Here is a 21,494-nt window from a genome sequence, read left to right as displayed (position 1 = left end):
TCAATTTAAAGCTATTACAAATCAAATACATCATTAAGGCTGAGCATGGTAGAGCCTCTGTGTGATGTTAAATGAGCATTTTAATGAAAGAATATAACATCATGGTGTTAATTAAATTAATAATTAGTGTAAGACAAAGAGTAACTGTGCTACACCTTAATGAGAAATACCTGGAGCTGACCAGGGGTAGTAGCTGTGTTGCCATGTATCACACCATACATCTATGGTCCATAATGGCACATATATACACATACAGCCCCTGTACATAAGTATATCTTTAAAAATCATACAGTAGTCTGAATTTGTATTTTCGTCATATAGGATATAGCACATTGTTTTAAATGGAACACTGAAAGGAACAAAGAACTTTGAGGTATAACAAGGCTATTTTCTGTTCAAATGATGCAACTGCTTGGAAAAATGTCATCAGGGTTATCAAGGTTTGATGAGAAAACAAGTACTAAAGAAATGGTTAGTGTATCTGCAGAGAACTACCAATGAAAACTCCCTGGTTCCAGCTGATGTCACAGCAAAGGTCACAGCTGTGCCACATGTCCTCATGCCCTCACCGCAGTGTCATTTCTTTACTCGTCACTATGCCAAGTGGAAAGGAAGGTGCCCCAGCTAAATACTTTTTACTGCAAGTTTTAATAAAATGGTTATGCTTTGAAGAACAGGAAACAATTCACACCTACAGGGAGTCATGTGGGTTTGTTTTATATATAGACATGTTGTAATTTCAAGACAACAAAGCATATTGTAGTTCACGTACCCTCCAGCTCCGTAAAGCTCAGAGTAACTTCCCTTAGTCCCTTTTAAAACTAAGATTGTATATTAAATTCTCTCAAGGCAGCGGAGAATGGTCAGAAGAGACCAGCTGGAACACCAGCACCATTTGCTGCCAGCTGCAACTTGTCCTACTACTGATATTTAATACCTTTGGGGGATGTTTTTTCCTGTATCATTCTTCACGCGGCAGCACATCCTCACCTTCACACAGCACTACCTGCTGCCTGCATCTGAATCTGCCACACGGGCACTACACTAACAGGCCAAATCAGGTTTTCCTCATTCATTCCACAACAGGCTTGTGTAAAGCAGGGGGAAGCTGTGGGGGGACTGAGCACAGGGGAGCTCTGGCTGCCCCCCCAGCCCTGCTGAGCACCCTTCTCTCTCAACTGCTTCTGACTGTCTGTTCTGAAAGGAGAACTAACAGCATCCTCCTTCTGAGAGTAAATCACTTTTTTAATAAGGTAAGTGGCTTCCTCTACTATCTGCAGCTCTGATACAGTATTCATATTTTTTTCTAAAATGTATTTAGTGAAGTTTATCTGAGACTATGGTTTTGGTTGAGAGTCAAACAGAAATGTTGCTCTTTGACACCCATTTCAGTGAATTCCTGTTCCAGAGGACAGTGAGCTACCTTCTGTAGACAGTCTATTTCAAGCGAATGCTGTATTTTTTTCATTCTCAAAATAAACTGTAAAGGCTAGAAAGGCCAGTCAAAGCCTGTGCTTGTGCTCTTTCTGTTGGGTAAATCCCCAAGATCAACTCTGCATCTTGTTATTCCAGGAATTATGAATGGATGGAGATCAACTCCCCTCCTTCAATCTGGTAAATTCACACCTAGGATAGGTACTGGATTTTTTTCTTTTTTTGTTTTGGCTTGCAGATGAAGAGATCCGCACCTTGGCAGAGCTGAACGTGTACAGAACACCTCAGAACAGAAATAAAAATAAGCCATGTTAACAGAGAAGGACACACTTTGCAAATGTAGGTCTCAAGTGTAATGGCTCACTCCTGAGAGGGCACCTGTTAGAGCTGCTGATATGACAACTAATACGTTGGGAGGAAAAAAAAATAGCCAAAAAATATCTTGCATGCTAAAATGGATTCTACTGACACAGCACCACAGGGAGCTGCTGTCATTACCTCAACACTATTTGTTCCTGAACAAGTAGGTTCTCTCAGTCCTAGAGCTTGTCAGCAATCCTTCACCACCACAGGGCATGTTCCCAGTTAGGGATGGAGTCACTTCAAAAGAAGATCAGCCCTCACTATAAAGCAACACGTTGGCAAGATGCACAAACAGAAGTGAGGCTGCTGCTCCCTTGCACTGAAACCTGCCAGCCCTGGGGCTCTGGCTGACACAATTACCTCACTTGGCAACAGCCACATTTACCTGGAGGTCGTTAACTGAAATACAGAAACACTCTGGTCCTTACCTTTTGTCTCTTTAAAATATCAATTAACTTCAGCTGCTTTTTAAAACCTGTTATTAGCTCTCCTTTTTGTTTCTGCAGTTTCTTGTTTTCTGCTTTTAATTCTTCAATGGTTTTGAGTTCTTGGCTAGCTATATCCTACCGTGGGAAGAGAGGAGAAATGTATTATTTCTAACAGTGGTGCTTTAACCAAAGAAACTTGACGTTGCATAACTAAAAGACAAACAGTAGCCACACATGACATTTCTGAAAAGAAATGGGATTAATCAAAATATGTCCACATCAAAACTTTAAAAATAAAGTAAAAACTCAAAGAGAACAGCCACGGTTTGACTGTGTATGTATTAGGTGTGTATGTGTACTTTGCCCTTTTTCTAAACGCTAATTTTCACACAAATGGGGAAAATCAGAACGCCTCTAACTTTATTCTGTATGTTTCTTCCTCCTGCATAGGTTGCAATTGTGTGGTCCCAAGAGAACTTCTCAAGCCCTTTGGTGACTTGTTCTAAGTTAATTTTGGAACTGTCTGCAAGAGACACAATACTTACAAAGCTGATCAAGCCTTTTGTCTCATTCTATCATTATAGAGTGTTTACAGTTGGAACTGGTTTTCCTAAGCCACTGTACCTTGGCACTTTGTTTAAGTCTATTCAGCTCCACTTTATACTTTTCTGCTTCTTCCAGGGCCCTGTTTAAGCGAACCTCTGTTGCACTCTGGCTGCTGGCAGCCTGCTTTTGGACACGCTTTAGAGTCTCCAGTTCCTATTTCAGAAGCAAAAGATAAAAACATACATTATGACTAATGGTATTTTAATGAATTCTGTATAGACAACACATTTGCAGCACGGCCCACCCTTGAAAACTGAAGAGTCTGTGGACTTCTTTGCCTTACAGATAAGCTCTGCCTCAAAGACCATTAATTGCACTGTTGCAACATTTCCTTCTCCTTTGGGATCTTGAAAGTGGATCTTTCTCACCTTTGTTTTAAACTTCTCTTAGAATAATTATGGAGTTGATCATGTTAGACGACAGGAGTGACTGAAAACCTTGCCTGCTCAGTCAGATAAAAGATTTTTAAGTGTTGGTATGTCCACGCTGTTGCAGACTTGGGAAGGGTGTCTGGTATTCCCCGCTGCCTCTTCCCCACTACTCCTTTTACCTCTTTTTCCCCGAGACTACTACACGCAATTACAACAAAAAGTTACAACAGCCTACTGCAGATGGCTGAGGGTAGCACCTATTTCATCTAGCAGGAAACAGTTCAACAAGTGTTTATGGCAACAATCAAACCAGTTCCCTCCTGTCTCGGGTGATGGTATTTCATAGTGCTCTAAGTGGGGACATGAAAAACGTCAATATGAGGAACAGAATAGTGGGATTTTTAAAGATCAGGGAATATAAGTAAAAGGCAAAGTAGAAGAAATAAACAATTCTGGCAGAAAGAGCACGTCTTGTCATTTGTAAAAAAGAAACAGACACTTGAAAAAAAAATTATCAAATTTTTAGTAATGGGTGCAGAAAGATTCTTTTAACCAAATCAGGGTAGAGAAGGGGCTTGTTAACTTTTCACACTCAGCCTTATTTCTGAGTAAGTGTTCCATTTCCTCAACTCCACACCAGCTCTTGTGGTGGTTACTGCTAATTTCTGCATCACTTATCCAAGAAATGCGCGCTAACTGACAAGTGTGTGCAGCAAAGAGTTATGGTAATTTTACGACCGGAACAGGTATTTTGGGGAAGCTTTGAATCTTCTCCAAAACAGATGATGAAAAGAGGAGAGTAAGATGAATGTCACTAGAAGATATGCAAAATAAGTTCTGAATTAGCAGAGAACTGCTCATTACACACACCTGCCTTGTTTTGCCTTCTCAGTATTTTAAAGAATTACCACTATGTGTCATTAACGTGTTTGATCAGTAACCTTGAGAAATTCTAGAGAACACAACCTATTAGGAATAACTGAAGTGACCGAGGATGGTAGATCCAGAGCAAAGACAAGTGAGGAAAGGGACCATATTTTGGCTACGGTGGCTGTACAGGACCAGTGAATAAACTTCTCACCACAACAGACATCTAAACACTGGGATAAACTTCCTAACTGTGACTGTACAAGAGTCAGCACAGATTGTCCAAAGTACTTGTGGCAATTGCCACCACGGAGGCTTTATGTTGAGGTTAAACAAATGTATGTGCAGGATGGTTTAGGTATCATCTGCCCTGTCTTGGTTTAAGAGAATGGAATAAATGACTCAGTAAGTCTCTCAGCCCTGTTTACTGTGAGCCAGGGGGGAGTATTAGTACTGCTATTGAACGTTTTTCCTGACAGAATCAACAACGAGGGTACTTATTTAAGGGAACTTAAAACCTCCAAGTAGCTGCACAAAAAAAACACACAAACTTGAACATCTTAGTTTTAAAATGCCAGAACTACAGAACGCTAAGATGAAAGCGTGCCTATACAAATGCATAGTATTATTTAATGGCACTATCATGAGACTTGGTTAGGCCAAGTTGTGTTTTTCCCAAAAATTTTCAAGTGACACATTCTCCTGGTTACAGCACATGTATTACACAATACTATATGCATCACACTATTTTGAAGGCGACCTCTCTCACTCCAGGTCATTAAAGGCAAACACATGCTGCTCCCAGACGAAGTTCCAACCAAAGCAAGCTGTGTGCGCAGGGCACCTGCGGCAGGCGGGTCCCGCTGCATTCGCCCACGCTGCAGCGGCCGGTTTCCAAACAGCGCGCTTTCCAGAACCGAGACGCTCCCTCGCCTCTGCCTGCAGAAGACACCAGTATATGCTGCAGGTGGTTCTTTTCAAAACGTTCACCAGGTTCTACAGTTTACAATAAATGCTTATTATCAGAAGTAATTTGTAACATTCATAGTGAAAACTGGAAAAATGAAATTTCCCTGTATTTTTCAAGATTCCTTTGTGAATTTGACCTCTGAAAAGGTTGTTTTGTCTCTTCCAGGTCTTTTACACAAGAATTTAATTCTCAAATAGAGAAGTAACTGATTGTAGGAGCAGAAGAAAAGCAATTAGCAAAATATATTATTTCATCCTTTAAAAAGGTGATCAGACCATTTAAAGAATACAATTTCTAAAACTGCTATCAGAGATTGAAACACTAATGGGATCATTGGATATGAATCCATCAAACTCGTGTATAGAGGGTGATTTGATGAGGGGTTTTTTTCCCTTTCATGAGATAAATGAGACTAACATCTGCGGTACCTTTTCTAGCGAAATGACCTCTTGTTGTAACCCTTCACTTTTTTTCTTTGCTTCTTGTGACAACATTTTGTACTTTTCAGTCTGCGAATGTTGCATATTGATTGTTCGTTGCAGTCTGGTGTTTTCTTCTTCAGTAGCTTTAAGCCGAGATGTTAAACTCTGATTTTCATCATCCTGTTAGACAGTAATTAACAAAAAACCCAACTAAATTATTGCGAGGAAGCAGTAGGATAATACGATTGTAATGTTTTGTAAATAAAAGGCAGTTAAAATATACATATTGTAGATGCAGAGATAACGATTTTTTTTAACTATGTTATTTTTAAATGTTTAGATCCTTCGTGATGGATTTCACATCAATTTTAAGACAGGAAACACCTAGGACTAACTAAGAAAACAGAACCCCAATTTCCCAGGACAATACTTCAGAAAACAGTAACTTTTTTCTCCTTTAATCTTCTGCAGTCTCTTACTTGGAACTGTCTCATATGTAAAATATTTAATTTCTCATAGTTCAAAGGTTTTGAGAATTAAGTCTCAAAATGTTGTAGAATAATATGAATAACAGTGGCATGTAGATATTCTGTGACACTGAGAATAGATAAATGCACATATTAGGAAAAATTTGGGGGAAAAGAAGATAATGTAATTACTGATAAATCAATCCATTATGTTTTAGGAGATTATCTGGTTTTGACTTAAAAGCAAGCTCATGATCCAGGATACATCAGGTATTCAAATTCAGGATTCTCTTAACATCAAGTGAGTCCTGTATTAACTTCATGACCTACTGCCAATTACGTCCCACATTAAGCACTATAATTTCAAAGCCTTTATATTTTATGGCCTTTTAAACATCATAAGTGAATATTAATGTAGGTTAGTTCAGAGATAGATTATGCCCTTAATTTCTTTAAGAAAAAGAAATCAAGGCACATACAGAAATGGGGTTTCTGTGAAAACAAGTCTCTCTCCTGTCCACTCGGCCCCCAGGAGAACGTGCTTCTCACCTGGGAAATCTCTGTGCCTTACCCCAAGGTGCACGTGACCACACGCACCCCAGGAACTCCCACTGCTTTATATCTAAACCAGATTTACTGCTTCGTTATGCTAATTGAACTGTGAATTGGACAAAACCCAGACTCTACCTCAAGGCTTTGCTGATATGAAATACTTGTCATGTTCTGAATGTAGTAAAGTTATTTTCACACAGGAGAAACTAGTGCTCGAAATGATAGAAGAGCAGGTACAGGGTTGTCTTCTGTCATCTGCTATAGTAATTGAATTTCGTAGTATTTTTGGCATGGAATTATGAAGTTCAATAGCTACTGACAAAATCATATTTGACTTGAAAATGAAAATCACTTTAAAATCTAACGTAACAACTTTCTCCTGATCACAGCATAGAAATACTGAAATGTAGAAGTAACTATATTGATAAAAAAAACAAATAAAGTATGGATACAGAATATCAAAACCTAATTCCTTCTAAAAATTTATCTTCAGGTACGTGTCTCAAAAATCTTATTTCATATCACCCCACTACTTAACTCTAAAATAAAAGCTTGACACAAATCATATAGGTGGTTTGCCACATGCTCTGAATGTCATCATCACATGTGGGCCTGGGGAACGGGGGAAAAAAGCATTCTGCAGTTAAGAGATCACAATTAAGAACTATCTAATTGTGCAAAACTGGAAGTCAGTTCAAAAGCCTTGCTTGACTACAAATGCCTGAAAAACAGGTGATCCCTCTGGCACACAGACACAGACTATTTCAGGTTTTACAGTTCAAGAGATGTTTGAGCCTCACCTGAAAACAGATTGCCAGACAGTGCAGATGATACAACTCACCTGTAGTACGCCCTAACAGTGCAGCTTCACGCTGCCTTCACTTCCATCTGATCTGCCCAAATATGTAATTCCTTCGCAGCAAGTGTGATCTTGAGAATGGAGAAAGCTTGATTTCTGATTTGATTATGACATTCTACTTAAAGTGGATCATGGATCAGTGGTTTCCACACTTTTTTCCACCAAGGATACCCCAAACCCCTGAATAAATTTCTCAAGCATTTTTATTTCTCATTCTGCCCTAAACATCCCTCTCTTCCCATCACCCAGCTCTGGGCACCACTCCTATTCTCTCTGTATGCTGAAGTCTGTATTTGACTGTTACCATATCCTCCGCCTTCTTCCCAGGCTCTGGACAGGCTCTCCTTCTCCCCAGCCGTGCTGGCCAGGGCACCCTGCAGCACCACTGTCCCTACACTGGGGCACATCTTCATTCCGCGGGGCTCTTTCCTACCTCAAATTCTTTTTCATTAAGTATATTCCATAAGCTTTTAGCCCAAGATCACATTTATACAGAAATTACCATTCTTGCCCCTAAATTCTTAGGGAATTTTAGAAAATAAAACTTCTGTTCTTCATACTTGAAAAAGAAAGGTGAGGAAATTCTGTTGTGGTTATGTTAAAGGGGAACCTACTCTGTTTCTACAGATAAGAAAACTCAGCTCCTACCTTCTTCCTGCATTCGCACAGTACACTGTCCAGCTCTTCCTGCATAGCACGTAACTTTGCCTTAAGAAATCTGATTTGAGGTTCTGTGAACATAAAAAGTTACATTTCATATCAAAAGTATTCATTATTCAATGCAGAAAAGAAGCAAGACGGATGTAAGAACCCACTTCCATCTTGTTTTTAAAAACACATGATGCTGTTTATAATTATTAAAGAGAAATAGTCAAATAAAAACTAAGATTTCTAAATAAATTTGCAAGTTTCTCATTCTTAGGCAAAGCTATTATAGATTTTTCCTTCTAATGAATGAACTCAACATCTTTAAAAATAATCACAATTCTCAAAATTGAATCTTGTTGGAAACTTTCACCATACTATGCTATACACTGCAGCATTCCTTGAGACTGAAGTCAAGAAAACTATCTTGTAGGGTCTGCCTACATTGCAATCAACTGGTAGCTGCAATTTGTGTAGTTACACCCAAAGTAGTTTTAAACTGCTCACCAGAAGGAATTCAATGTAAACTGCAACCCCCTCCTAATAGATAAATACCCCTCCTAACATTATTCAAATAATAGTTTAAAATTAAGCTAACTTAACCAGATTTTTTTTTTTTTTTTTCCAAATGAAGTACTTCCTTGCTCTTGGACAGCTAAGAAACATACTATTGTCATGACAGAACAAGCTGTGAACAGTGTGTTCATTTTCTCCCTGTTCCCCACCCTTTCCCCAGGTCATTCAGCAGGAGCTCCCCCTGAGCTTCCCGAGGCACAGAGCACAGGAGCAGTTCCGAGGATTAAGCTGAGCGACACAGGAACAACCGTTATCCGCAGCAGGTATGAAGGGAAAAGCATAAAGTGCAGGAGGAGTATCTGGAGCTGAATGTGAGGGGAGGGATGGGGACGTGTACATTTGCTGTAACAGGAATGATTTTTATTTCACCCACCTTCTCTTATCAACTGTCAGCTGCAGCTCAAGTTGTAACTCTGCAGAGGCCAATAATAAGTCAGATCTACCTTTTCCCTCCTGTTCCATCTTTGCTAGCTTCTGGGAACTAGTGGCTATCCTGAGATGGAGACCACACTGAAGCCATCAAGTTTAATACTCTTTCATGTACTGCTGTACTATTAAGTTGTTTGATTTTCTTCATAAAACATATTGTAATTTGGCATTTAAATATCCTGTGGCAATGAATTAGCTAATTTAATTATGTATTGTATAGCTTGTTTTAAATCCAACTTAATGTGGCATTTACTAGTGTCTGCATTACAAAAAGACAGCTTTCCCTTTGCCGTTACTGCTTTCATTACAGAATCTTTCACGTTGCCCTCAATTCTTCTGTTTTCAAATTGAAGATTCAAATTCAAGTTGTTCCACACTTTTAATTGCTAATATATATATATGTGTATATATATATATGTACTGTTTCCTTTATCTTTCATAGTTCTACATCCTTGTTTTGAGGTGTGCAGAACTGTGTTTCATACTCGAGATGGGGTAGCATCAATTATATAATAGCATGATGACAACAGTACAGTATTTTGCTTTCTGTTATCTTCCAAAGGATTTCTAACAATCAAATTGCCTTTTCCACCATGAACAAGCAATAAGTTTAAGCTTTTAGAGACATTCTAATTAGTAATAACTAAACAAAGTCCAACTCAGAAGTAGGTGTGATTAGAGTTGTTTTTTCTATCAGCATTGCTCTGCACTCTTTAATGCTGATTATAAACCTCCATTCTATCACCTTACTCAGTGCCATGAGATTCTTCTACAACACTTCAATGTCAGTTTTAACTATCCTAAAATCATTGCTTCATACACACATTTCTTTACCAGCTATCATTCTTTTTTTCCAGACTCTTTTTCTGTATATTGAACAATGCCAGCTCTGTGGGAGGTCACTCTAGGACTACACCACTACCTACAAAAACTGGTTGTTTCTTTTTACTATTTTGTTTCGTCTTTGACTCTAGTTACTAGTCCTCAGACAATTTATCTTCTCAGACAGTGCTTAGCAGTAAACCTTACTGAAAATCCAAGAGCACAAATATAACCACACCAGCCTAGAGAGGTCTCTATGATCCAAAATCACTTTGAATTCTCACAAGAGGTAAAGATAATTAAACAATTATCTTCCTAATTGGTCAATTTTAATCACCTGATGAGGCTGAGAAGGGGGAGGGGTATCACTTCCTAGGGTGGTCTTAGGTTATACAGTAAGCAACAGTTTGGTGACTGAGAAGAGGACATTGGGGAGACTCTGATACCTCACAAGAAAGAAAAGGCGTCTTCAACTCCTGTGTGACAACACATTCGGGTATTTTGTTCATGTGTGTGAGGGTATATTAGATATAAATAGAGCTTCATCTTCAGCCTTCTATGTGTCTGTGTGCTATGATCGTTGCTTGTTACTGCAGAGAACAGGCTCCTGAGAAAAGTAATGTGTAAACTTCTGTGTTGGCAGAAAAATGGCTGGACTGTGATAACATGTGAATGTGAAATTAAGATATGGAACTCAAGTCCAGGAAGTGCAATTCAAGAGGCTCAGGGAAAGAACAATGTTATGGAACCTTCTCAGCGTGTTGGCCTAAAAAGTCCAGCACAGGCACACAGGCCTCAGGAATCCCTTCCTAGGAGATTATTCCCATGAAGGGATCAGCCCACTCTGTAACAGGCCCTATTTAGTAGCTGCCTCTACTTCCTTGTGTAAACTCTAACTGTTCTGGGAATCTGACACTCCTAGCATACTCTGCAATAACTTATTTAGCACATTAAGGAGGAATTCAGAGTGTCCTAAATAGTCAATATGAAATTTATAAAGCAAAAATATATCCAGAATATTTTCATTAATGTTACAGAATCAATTATCAATACTCAAATACATGCTTTTGGTCTACAAGACCTGATTGCTAGATACCAGTAATAACTCTCCTTGAGTTAACTTGGATTATTGTGGTGTAAGCTTCCATTGCAGTCCAAAGCAATTTCTTTTTAGTTCAGGAATAAGAACTATAAAAAAAGATATCTGAGGTTCTGTTTTGGGAGACTTACTAATGGAAGACTTGCACAGAATTATATGAGGTTAGAAATCAAGCTATTTTTGTGCTGGCATGCTTGTTGACATCAAGCTGTTAGATTACAAGACATTTTGGGTATTTCATACTATCGCAGTGAATCTCTGACTGCATGCTTGCTTTAGCATTGTAAAGAAACGGCACAAACCCACTGTTACCATACCAGAGCCAAGAAGACAGATGTGCATCATGCCTTTGGCTTCCCTGGCAAAGGCTGCAATCCCCTTTCCTACTCTATAGCGTATTTCAAAGAAGCTGGACCCTGTTTCAAAGATATAGGGATTTCAAATTGGGTCCATCTTTTTGAAACGCCCTATATTTCTAGCACAAACATAAACACAGCATTAGGAGGGGGACAGTATCTGGAGGATTCTCATTCAAGCACTGTAGCTGAAACATTACTCCATTTACTAAGATCCTACTAAGATTACTACAGCATTGATCTGAGAAAAGGCTGTTTCCTCTAAAGGCAGAGTCCATGCAATGGACTGAAGTTCATCTTTTTGGAAATACAAGCTTAGCATCATGTATTTCTATTTTCCTGTGTAAATGAATCAAATGTTACGCACATATTCAGCCTATGTAACCAGCCATATGTCTTCCTACAAAGGTGGAAATCAATGTAAGAATTAATTTTTTCCAATGATTATTGATATGTGACCGGATCTTCCTCTAGGACTACATAAAGAATAAAAGCCTTCTTTTCCTTTTCCTTTAACTTAAGAGCTCTAGAACTTTCCCTGTAATTTCTACAGAAATTCTCCATTTTTTTCCGCAGGACAACCCATTTCTAACAGTAAGGAAGTAAGCATAAAAGTACTTAAGCATGGAAAGAAACCTACCTGCTCTGATTTCATTTCCAGCGTTTGGAATAACATCATCATCTAGACAATCTGGTAAGCCTTCTCTCTCTAGTTTTTCTTCTGTTTTGCTTATTGTTTTTGCTAAAGAAAAATGTATGCAGTCGTCCAGTACTGCAACATCATCAGCACTTTGTACATCCAGGTTTCTTGTATTTGAACTAAAAAAGAGCAAACCCTAGATTTTAAATTTATAAAACAAAAAAAAATACAGAAATATAGCATATTTGCTACTTTTAAAAGTATACAGTTATTTACCTAATGCAACTCCATTGCTCACATTTGTCTGAAAGATGCACTGATGGCAGTTTCTTATTTTCATTATGTGAGACAGCTTTACTGTATTCCACATAAACAATTACAGGATTTTACACATTATAAGGTAGGAGGCAGAGTACTATTTTCTACTGAGAAGGTTTTGGCATTGTCTTCCCATCAAACAAGTTCATAACTATATCAGAGTAAAAGAAAAAGAGAAAGGAATGTTCTCTTGGCTTTAGCTACTATCCTCTGTCCTAAATTCTGTCTTTTCCCCTGCATATTAACTGTTCTAGAACTCTGTCCTCTCCAGCTATAATCCCACCTTACTACCACAATTTCTGTATCACTTTGCCTGGCCTAGGAAGGAAACTTCAGTGATCCTAGAAGTTGCATACCGAAGTTTTCATAAAACCAAACCACAAGGTGTGTGACACAGCTGCTATGCAGGGTGTCTCCTCAGCTCTTTTTTTTTTCTTTTATAAAAAGATGACATTGTTTCCCACAGGATCTGAAGTTCTTTAAGTTTTTTTCCAATATATCCTCATCCTAATGCAGCCTCCAAAGTTGCTCTAGCTACTAACTTTCTCCCACAACTTTGGGTTCACCCTGTAGCTCCTGTACCTGCACTTCTAAATCTCATTATGTGGTACCAGCACAACACCCCCCCTGAACTGCCCAAGGGAGGTCCAAAGGGGCCACAAGTGACTCCCAACTCCCTAAAGACACCTCGGCCTGTGTCAATTCCAGATTCTGCCACCTCGCAGACAGTTTTCATCCTAGTTTGGTATTAGTTCATATCCTGTGGCAGTTTTAATTCGCTCCGAGGATTTTATGCATTCCTCTACTTTCGTCTTTTGTCCAGATCTCTGTTTCTTTTACAACCTTCAATTTGCTATGTACGGAGTTGAAACTTTTCAGCTTGAAACCCTTAAAAGCTGTGATGCTATTACTGACTCTTTCTTGTCCTGTGAGCCCAAGATTCACCCAAACAGGGGGGACCCTTGAGGTCCACACAGTTCCCAAGTCTGATCACAAATCAGTCTGCACCACCTCGGTGTGCTCCCTCCTGCTGCCTCCCATGATCTGTTTCCCACACTGCACTCACTAGGCATCCTTTCACTGAAGGAGTTAACAGAGATTAACTGCCAGCCTGGAGAAGTGCTTGAGCCGAAAGCAACAGTTTCATTGTTGTAATATTAATCACACATGTTCACTAATACTTTTTGGTGCTCTATGCAAGTAAAGAGACAGCTACATGGTGGAGCTGACTCAGGAGGGCCCCAAAAGTTTGATACCTTTATACAAATATATATAAACATAGAAGTGTACATGAATAAAATTAACCCGACAGACAAAAATAGCAACTAAAATATTTTATTACAAACAGACAGATGTGTATAAGATACCTTGAAGTTGTTCTTTTCCCCTTACTTCCAGAGTATGGTCTGTTCTGAGCCGTGGGCATGGAAGCACATTTCTTCATGTTTGCTAGCTATAAATTTTTATCAGAAAGAAGTGATTTATTTTTCTTTTTAATAAGCTAGGAATTACTTTTTTCTAGTGTTTTTTTGTGGGTTATTTAGTTTTTATTTTTCATATATTCAGACTCAAGGAAAGTATGCTTTTCAAACTTTCAAAAGCACAGTTTTTCAGTTTTATTTGCACTTGTCTTCATCTTGCAACTTTCATGTCCATATGCCTGAATTATAATACATGCAATAGTCATTTGCTTGTAGGAGCTTTTGAACACACACTCATAATAAATACATGCATAAGCGAGGCTCTCAGCTTTTATGAAGATATTAACTATTGCATTTCTTTGAAAAATGTTTAGCATACATTCCAAAACATGCTATTTTTACACATTACTCTAATCTTATAAATTCCCTGTAGAAAGATCTATCAATATTTTTGTTACCTTCACTCAAATATTATTCAAAAATTAGGCTGTATTCTGATAAATAACTGAACATAATCTTTTCAAAGCTTTAGCTCACCTCCTAAAAGATTCAATGTAATTGGAATAAGAGACTATTGTGTTTGTTCCTAATCTTAATCTCCTTTCTCTGTTATATTTCCCTTCCTGTATTCAGTTATTTTGACTACTTGTTTACTATTACATCTAGAAGACAGTAGTACTGCCTGTAGTATTATACGGGGAGGGGAGGGAAGGGGAGAAAGGAATAAATAAATTTCGTTCTAATATTTGGCACCTGTAATTTTTGATTTGATGTTCAAAACACTGAACACTTCTGTCAGTGCTTTACAGATGAGGAAACTCAGAACACAAAAATTAAACATGATGTAAGTCCACTTAACTACCAGTGGCGCAGAGAAACCCTGGTAACACTGTCCCTGTAGAGCTGCTTGGAACATCATTTCCTTTTGGCTTCCCACCCATCTAAGTCCCCAGTGTAGCACAGCCTCAAACCCAGAAGTAATACGTGGAAATCATACTAGAAGATAAATTAACCAGGATAGTTTTGACTTTGATACCTCAGCATGTGAGTGTGTAGAGGAAACTTCAGGACAGAGTGGAACCCTGCAGAAAATAAAAATAAAAATTCAGTGAACACGTATAACAAAATAAACATTTTACAATAAAAATTCAAAGCCCTCTTTTAGAATCAGGACAATAACATTTTAAATGTCTAGAATAAACAATATAGCTAAGGTGCGAACATACACTAAGTCCAGCCATAGATTCAGTCTCATTCTCTGTCCTTTCCATTCTACCTAATTTGCTGTCTAAATCACCTGGTGAGTCCAAGATGTCTAATACAACAGTTCACTTCTGTACCAGAACCTGAATCTCGACTCTTGCAATGCAGGCGATTGTTGCAACTACGAGCTGATTTGATCAGTGATTCTGTGTAGCAGGGAGTACTCAGCCAGTATGCAGAGGGTTATCAGCTTCAACAAGAGGCTGACAGCCCCTCACCAAAGATCACCAACAGCTCACTGGTTAATACACCTGCCTGACATACAAATCCCTGAATTAATACAAAGAAAATGAAGTTATATACCAGTGTCCTCTACATTGTAAGAGAAACGGTGTGCTCAGATTGACTATTAACAAGTCAGTTGACAGGGACTACCAAGTGAATATGAGGTGGGAGCAATTCATAAATTAAGCCTCACAGAATTTTATCTGAAATACATATATACAGGAATAAATAGGCAGCTTTTTATCTGCTTATTTGGCTGAAAACCATGCTGCTTAGTAACTGAACTTCAGGTTAAACTATTATTTTTTAAATCTGCTGGAAACAAGCAGAAAGTTTTAGCATGCTGTGTACTGTTCAGGTCAGGTTTCTTGTCATATGTATAACTTTTTTGCTTTCAGAATGAGTTATGTGAATTGGTGTTATTGCACTGAAAGGTGACTTTTTTACTACCCTTTATAATTTTTGACTTCAATTAAAATGCTGGCTTATATAAGGGTCGAAAAAAAAAACCCCAAACCATTAAATTTCAGGCGCATCAAGTGACCTCAATTTTTTTGCCAAGCTGATTTGAGCAAATGTTTAGATCCTGCCTTTAAAAATTTCACAGACATCCATTCATCAGCAAGAATTATCTGCACAAAGCTCCAGGTTTTATTAATCCAAAAAAAAACTGGAGAAATTGTCTGTGTGTGGTTGGCAACAGACTTCAAGAATAGGATGATTAGTTTTTGTCTATTTACCCTATTTTCCTCATTCGTCCTTCCTATTGGCTAGCTCTAGGAGCACGCAGAAGGTGAGGATTTGCTGCCACAGAAATAGCAGCTATTCTGAAAAATACAAAAATACAACACTTTCTATAGTCGAGAAAGCAATAATGTTCTTTCCATCAACAGACTAATTTGTTACTACTCTGTTGTCTCTAGGCCTTCTTTTTAAAAAAAAAAAAACAAAGCAAAGCATAAAAATCCCAAACCTCATTGTTCACTAAATTCCTCAAACTTGTTTAACCTTAATGGTTTCTTTCCTCTTCCCCATGTATTACAACTCATTTTTAAAACCTCATAATACAATTCTATAGTTGTTTGGTAAGTGAAATTAATGTGTAAATCCTGGAAAGGTATAGAAATAAGTAGCTAGAGGACTGTGACAACACTGAAACAGAAGCTAACGTTTAACAATTCCATATCTGCGTGTAAACACGAGATGCATGTGCATGAGCAAACCCTTTGTGTCTGCTAATCCTATTGGAAGCCTATAGCGCTTGCCCATGCGCATGCAGCTCTCATCACCATGAGCCTGGCGCTGCTCGCTCCTCCGAGGGGGAAAGTGTAAACAAAAGCTGACTTCAATGCAGCATCGCTGGAGCTGCTTTGTCTCTATCTAATTCAAGCTCCTCTGCAAAAATTATACTACAAAGCTTCAGAACAACTTATTTTAAAATATACACTGATTGGGAGAGCAACTTAGATTTTTTTTGTTGTTTTTTTACTTTGCTTACTCATCCTTTTTCTCTTAACCTGTCTTTTCCGCCCCACACGCCCCGATACGACCTCTTTGCTTCAATTTCTCCCCCTCTTTTCATTTGCTTTAGTGTTAATTCTTCTTAAAGGAATAAATGGAAATTTCAAACAGATATTTCAAAAACATCTCAAGTGCTTCCTTTAGATTTATAGCCTATCTGCTTGTGCAATTTTGAAAGAAAAAAAATTTTAATTAAATACTTGGAACTAATCTAATTGAATGGCCTCAATGTTCACTCATGGATAATCAGTGTGCCTAATTCCTAGCACACATTTCTGATTTTTTTCACTACAGCATGGGATTTTAATTCTCTCACATAAATGTTTACCAGAACACAGTCAGCTTTTTTTTTGAGGTGTTTTAATTTATGTAGGTAATTGGTAAATCAGCTGCTACTCTGACGTGCTAATTGCCAATATATTTGTTAATTCTTCCAGCACACCTGTTTATTTCAAATATACATCATCAAAGCTGTAAACTCCCTTTGCGGGGCTGAATCCTCTGATCACGTTACTTCATAAAACAGCCCATAACTGAACTCCAGTTTGAAGTGCTTAAAAATCTTCTATTTACTGTTCAAAATGCATCTGACAAAACATAAAACTAAAGTAAGATCCAGAATTTGCTTGCAAAGTATGATTATACCGATAATACATGGAGTTTCTTTTTTTTTCCTCTCTACACCTGACAGATATGGCTTTAAAATAGCTTAGGAATAACTCTAACTATAGTAGCAAACTTTTCCTGGTATAGCCAGGCTTTTGTCAGAGACTTCCTGTCGCACCTTTCTGTGTACTGAAAAACTCTTTCAGTTCATAAAAAACCTTTTTGTTTTCAATTATACTCTCCACAAAAGTAATTATTTTATCATCTCTAGCAGCCTTTCATTTATACTATTTCAAAATAGTTTCCCAACAGCAGCTTAACATTTGAAGCACATTGTAGTGTGCCCCTGTATCTTTGTTATCCACATTAGTGGCATCATAAATTTAGGACTCTACCAGATCAGATCCTTGATAAAATGTGTATTAGTCTATCTTAAATTCATCCCCTTCCTGTACTATCAATACACAAATCTTTAACAAGTAAGCAAATCATAATGCCTCTGAGCAACTAAGTAAAGGGCGCTGTGTATCCACTCTAGAGCGGGTTTGAACATCCAGGCCCAAACCCACAGCTGTCCGTCTGTTCAGCCAGACCAAAGGTGTCAGCCTGGAACATGTAATGATATCCACGTTCCAGAGGGTGGCAGCTGAATGTTTGTCTGTCTTTGGGTTTTGTGTTTGTTTTTTTTATCAAGCTCTTCCTGTCCCAGGAATATTTAGGCCAAGTTATACTTGAGTGAACATGTAATTTCTTCACTTTGTCAGCTGAGCTGGTTAAAAACCATCTACTGCTGAGTGCCTATTGTTGCGCACTACAAAGAAACCTGTTACCTTACCTTGCTTTTTTACAGATGTCAGCACTACTTAGCATGATAAATAGAACTTTTCAGCAAAATAAGGACCTCCTTAAAATAACAAGGAAAAACACTTAGTATCAATTGTTTTGAACAATATGAAAAAATTTAGACTCTACCACTCTAGTACGCTGCAAAGATAAATCAAACAGGAGCATGAGGAGAGCGCAAGTCAGGGTGGGCAGGATCAGTGTGAAAGAATCCCCATGAATTACACGCAGCAGTTGTAAAGCACGTACCTCTGTCTGTTGTCTTCACGTGACTTACTCTGTACTGAAACTGGTCTAGATAGCATCTCCTGTTGGCTTTTCTTTATTAAAAAAAAATAATTAAAAAAGTAGTCACTTCTGTGGGAATATAATCAATTAAAGATGAATTACACATTCATAAATCACAGGTCACAACTATAGTGTACTATGGAATAGAATGGAAACCATAGTCTACCGTGGAAAACAACTTCTCAAACACATGAAAAGATGGCTAAAAATGAAAATGCCATTGCTATCCCCCACCATTTACTTCTGCTCCACAACATGTAATTGTCTTTTGCTTGTAAAACTTTCGGCCAGCTTAACATCATCTGAGATGCTGTTACCCTCCCTTCTTCTTCTTGGAAATATAAGAGTAGTAAATGCACAGCAGGTGGAACAAATTTTCATTTTTCCATATTGTGCAATAAACCTTAAAAATAAATCTTTATTAATGCAATATGACCATAATTGGACACTGATATGTTGTATGTGCTTTAGAGAACAATTCAGCCTGAATGTTCAGACAGTTCCTATGTTGCTAAGTTACACTTAGAAAGCATAATCCAGAACAAAATGCAGTTGTCCTGTTTGGCACTTTTTTTTAACTTAGATTGCTTTGCTTTTGTTAAAAATCTGTGTGATCTGGCAGTGCCATGTGGTATATTAAGTGTCCTAAGAATATTTGATCTTCTGCTGTATTTAGAGAAGGAAAAAAATAAAGCGGTTTTGTTGTTGCTGTTTATTAAAGGAAAGGGACTAGATGCTATTTTGGATGCTTCATCTGCTCCTGTTCAAATGCCAGGCAGTTAGCCCCAGCTTACCACAGCTCAAGAGAATGTTTTCAGAGGGCATAAAAACTAAGTTTCAACAAGAGAAAAAGTGCATATAAGTATAGCTTTCCAGAAGACTTAATAATTTGCTTTTTAAGCCTTATTTATTTGAGTGGGTGCACTTACAATGAATGTATCCAGTATGCAAAACAACTTCCCCGACTGTTTTGCATATAAACCATACCCATCCCGTTCCCTAATTTGTCCAATTTTCATATAAAAACTTGACTCTATCTGGTACACAGCCACACCAATGTTAAAAGATAATACTGACAATAAACAGGAAAATTTTCTGTTTCCTTCTTACTAACTACCTATTTTCTATTCATGTAGCTTATTCTTTTGTATTTCTTTCAGCTTGAATAATGTAGATCCTATTTCACTAAGATATTATTGCAACAGTACCTAGTTTCAAAACACTTCTAGTATTTAAGACATAGAACCCTCTACAGACACTTTTCTTAAACATCATAAACAAGTTTTTTATGTGGTTTTATGTATATATCTGCACAAATGCTCTATGCATCTATGTGAACGTCTACTTACCTGATGAATTACACAAAAACTACTTTGGGATGTGTTTACAATTTTGAAAAAAAAAATAATTAAAAGCTTAGATTGCATTTGAAACCAAAATACTTTTAGTTGTCATAGTCTAAATAATTTATTTTGAAACTTGCCACTATGCATGTGAACCAAGGCTGAGTTATGTACCAGTCTGTATACTCACCATTACTTCTTCAGCCTGATGCATCAGTTTTTCTGTTTTTGCTTCTAATTCTGCATTCAGTCTCCTGAAAGCATGAGAATGCTTGTCACTGAGTTTTTTGAAAGATTTGAAAGAAATAAATGTAAGCTTGACAGTATCTCTCTCTGAACTAGGTGAAATTTTAATAAATCCTACAAAGGAACACTGAAATATACTTCAGTGTATTAACAAAGTTATGTTTCTACAGTTTCCTGGGTTTCTGTCAAATCAACAGTAACAAATCACCTATACCCATTAAACAGTAAGGTTTAGACTATAAATCTGAGAGGTAAAGGGTGTCCTTGGTTTTGATCATGTCACTGCCTAATATACATTTTACATGTTTATTTCCTCAGTTCTTTCAATCGTTAACACAGTCCTTACCTTCAGTATACTTAGTAGCAGGGGCTGGGGAAGGTGTCATATATTATTATGTTACTTAATCAGATAACTAAAATGTGTGGCTACCTGTGTGTACAGGTTAAAATAAGCTTGTGTTCTTGCCTGTTTCACTGTTTAGCTTTCCATGCAGTGTGAGTTTCTGACACACGGGTCCTTGTCCATTCTCACCAACTGACAGGTAACCAAGTGCTTTTCAATGTGCCTTCACTGCATTTGCCACAAGCTTTGGAGCTTTTATTTATTTTTTTAAACAGGTTTAAGCATTTCTACATTCATAATTTAAAAGGAATGTGTTATAAATGCAGAACGACCTGCAGTGCTGTGCAGCGGGGCCGCAGCGAGGCCCAGCGCAGCACACAGCCCGCCCGCGGGCGCCTGAGCACCGGGCTTAAAGTTAAAACTGCGCTTTTCGGTGCTCTCGGCTGCCCGCTTCGGGGAAGCTGGTTGAGGGACTCAGGACGAACTGCAAACTCGCTGAGGTGCCCAGGCCCGCCCAACCCCCTTACTTGTACTCCGCCTCCTTGGCCAGCAGCTCTCCGCTGAGCAGCTCTCCGCTCGGCAGCTCTCCGCTCGGCAGGCCGGGCCCGGCGGCGGGCGGCAGGGGGCCGCCGGGCGCCCTCCGCACCTGCAGCGAGGACAAGTGACGTGTGGGGGCGGGCAGGACCACCCTGCCCAGCTCGCCTCCCGGTGCCCGAGCCGCCGCCTTACCCCGGGCAGCCCCCCGCCCCGCCGAGCCCCGCCGCCCGCCGCCATTTTGTTCGTTGCTGCGTGGCGTCGCCTTCGCCCGGGCAACCGGCTGCGGCTCAGCCGCCCGCCCAGCTCTGCCGTGGGGCCGGGAAGCGGCCGCCCTCGCAGTTCGCTTCACCCCCGCGGCCTTAGCCCTGGCCCAGCCTCCCGGCGCTGCTGGGTACGGGGGCAGGGACAGGGGCAGCCATGTTTCGGCCCTTGCTGCCAGGCCCTAGGCAGCAGAACCGCTTCGGCCCCGTTCCCGCGCACGGTTCGGTGCCGGGGCGACACGTGTCAGGGCCCGGTGACACCAGTGCGGCCCCAGGGCACGGGGACAGCTGGCTCCTGGCATGGGCACGGGCTGCCATGGGGTCAGGCGAGGGGGAAGTGATAAGGTCTGAGGTGGCGCTACACTTATTATTGT

The 21,494-nt window shown here is 39.1% G+C and overlaps 1 protein-coding gene across 4 annotated transcripts in view; it reads right to left on the bottom strand.

Moving 5' to 3' along the window:
* Nucleotides 1–21,494, bottom strand: part of TEX9 (testis expressed 9) — a 26,232-nt gene extending 4,738 nt beyond the window's left edge. The window contains exons 1-12 of one of the 4 annotated variants that reach the window (XM_065076993.1): nucleotides 21,053–21,337; nucleotides 20,851–20,969; nucleotides 19,925–19,988; nucleotides 18,353–18,423; nucleotides 14,682–14,727; nucleotides 13,592–13,677; nucleotides 11,907–12,085; nucleotides 7,988–8,070; nucleotides 5,468–5,641; nucleotides 2,850–2,984; nucleotides 2,226–2,360; nucleotides 63–1,717 (exon numbers count right to left, since the gene is read on the bottom strand). In XM_065076993.1, the coding sequence (XP_064933065.1) occupies nucleotides 1,607–1,717; nucleotides 2,226–2,360; nucleotides 2,850–2,984; nucleotides 5,468–5,641; nucleotides 7,988–8,070; nucleotides 11,907–12,085; nucleotides 13,592–13,677; nucleotides 14,682–14,727; nucleotides 18,353–18,423; nucleotides 19,925–19,988; nucleotides 20,851–20,969; nucleotides 21,053–21,097 (1,248 nt within the window). In that variant the 5' untranslated portion in view covers nucleotides 21,098–21,337 and the 3' untranslated portion in view covers nucleotides 63–1,606. Of the gene's footprint in view, nucleotides 1–62; nucleotides 1,718–2,225; nucleotides 2,361–2,849; nucleotides 2,985–4,829; nucleotides 5,009–5,467; nucleotides 5,642–7,987; nucleotides 8,071–11,906; nucleotides 12,086–13,591; nucleotides 13,678–14,681; nucleotides 14,728–18,352; nucleotides 18,424–19,924; nucleotides 19,989–20,850; nucleotides 20,970–21,052 lie in introns of those variants that run through there. The other 3 variants (XM_065076995.1, XM_065076994.1, XM_065076997.1) reach the window with 3 other exon arrangements.

Source organism: Columba livia, chromosome 11 (genome assembly GCF_036013475.1).
Source record: "Columba livia isolate bColLiv1 breed racing homer chromosome 11, bColLiv1.pat.W.v2, whole genome shotgun sequence".
NCBI lineage: Eukaryota > Metazoa > Chordata > Aves > Columbiformes > Columbidae > Columba > Columba livia.
Note: the sequence above shows the minus strand (reverse complement) of the source record. Positions and strands in the feature narration are given on the sequence as shown.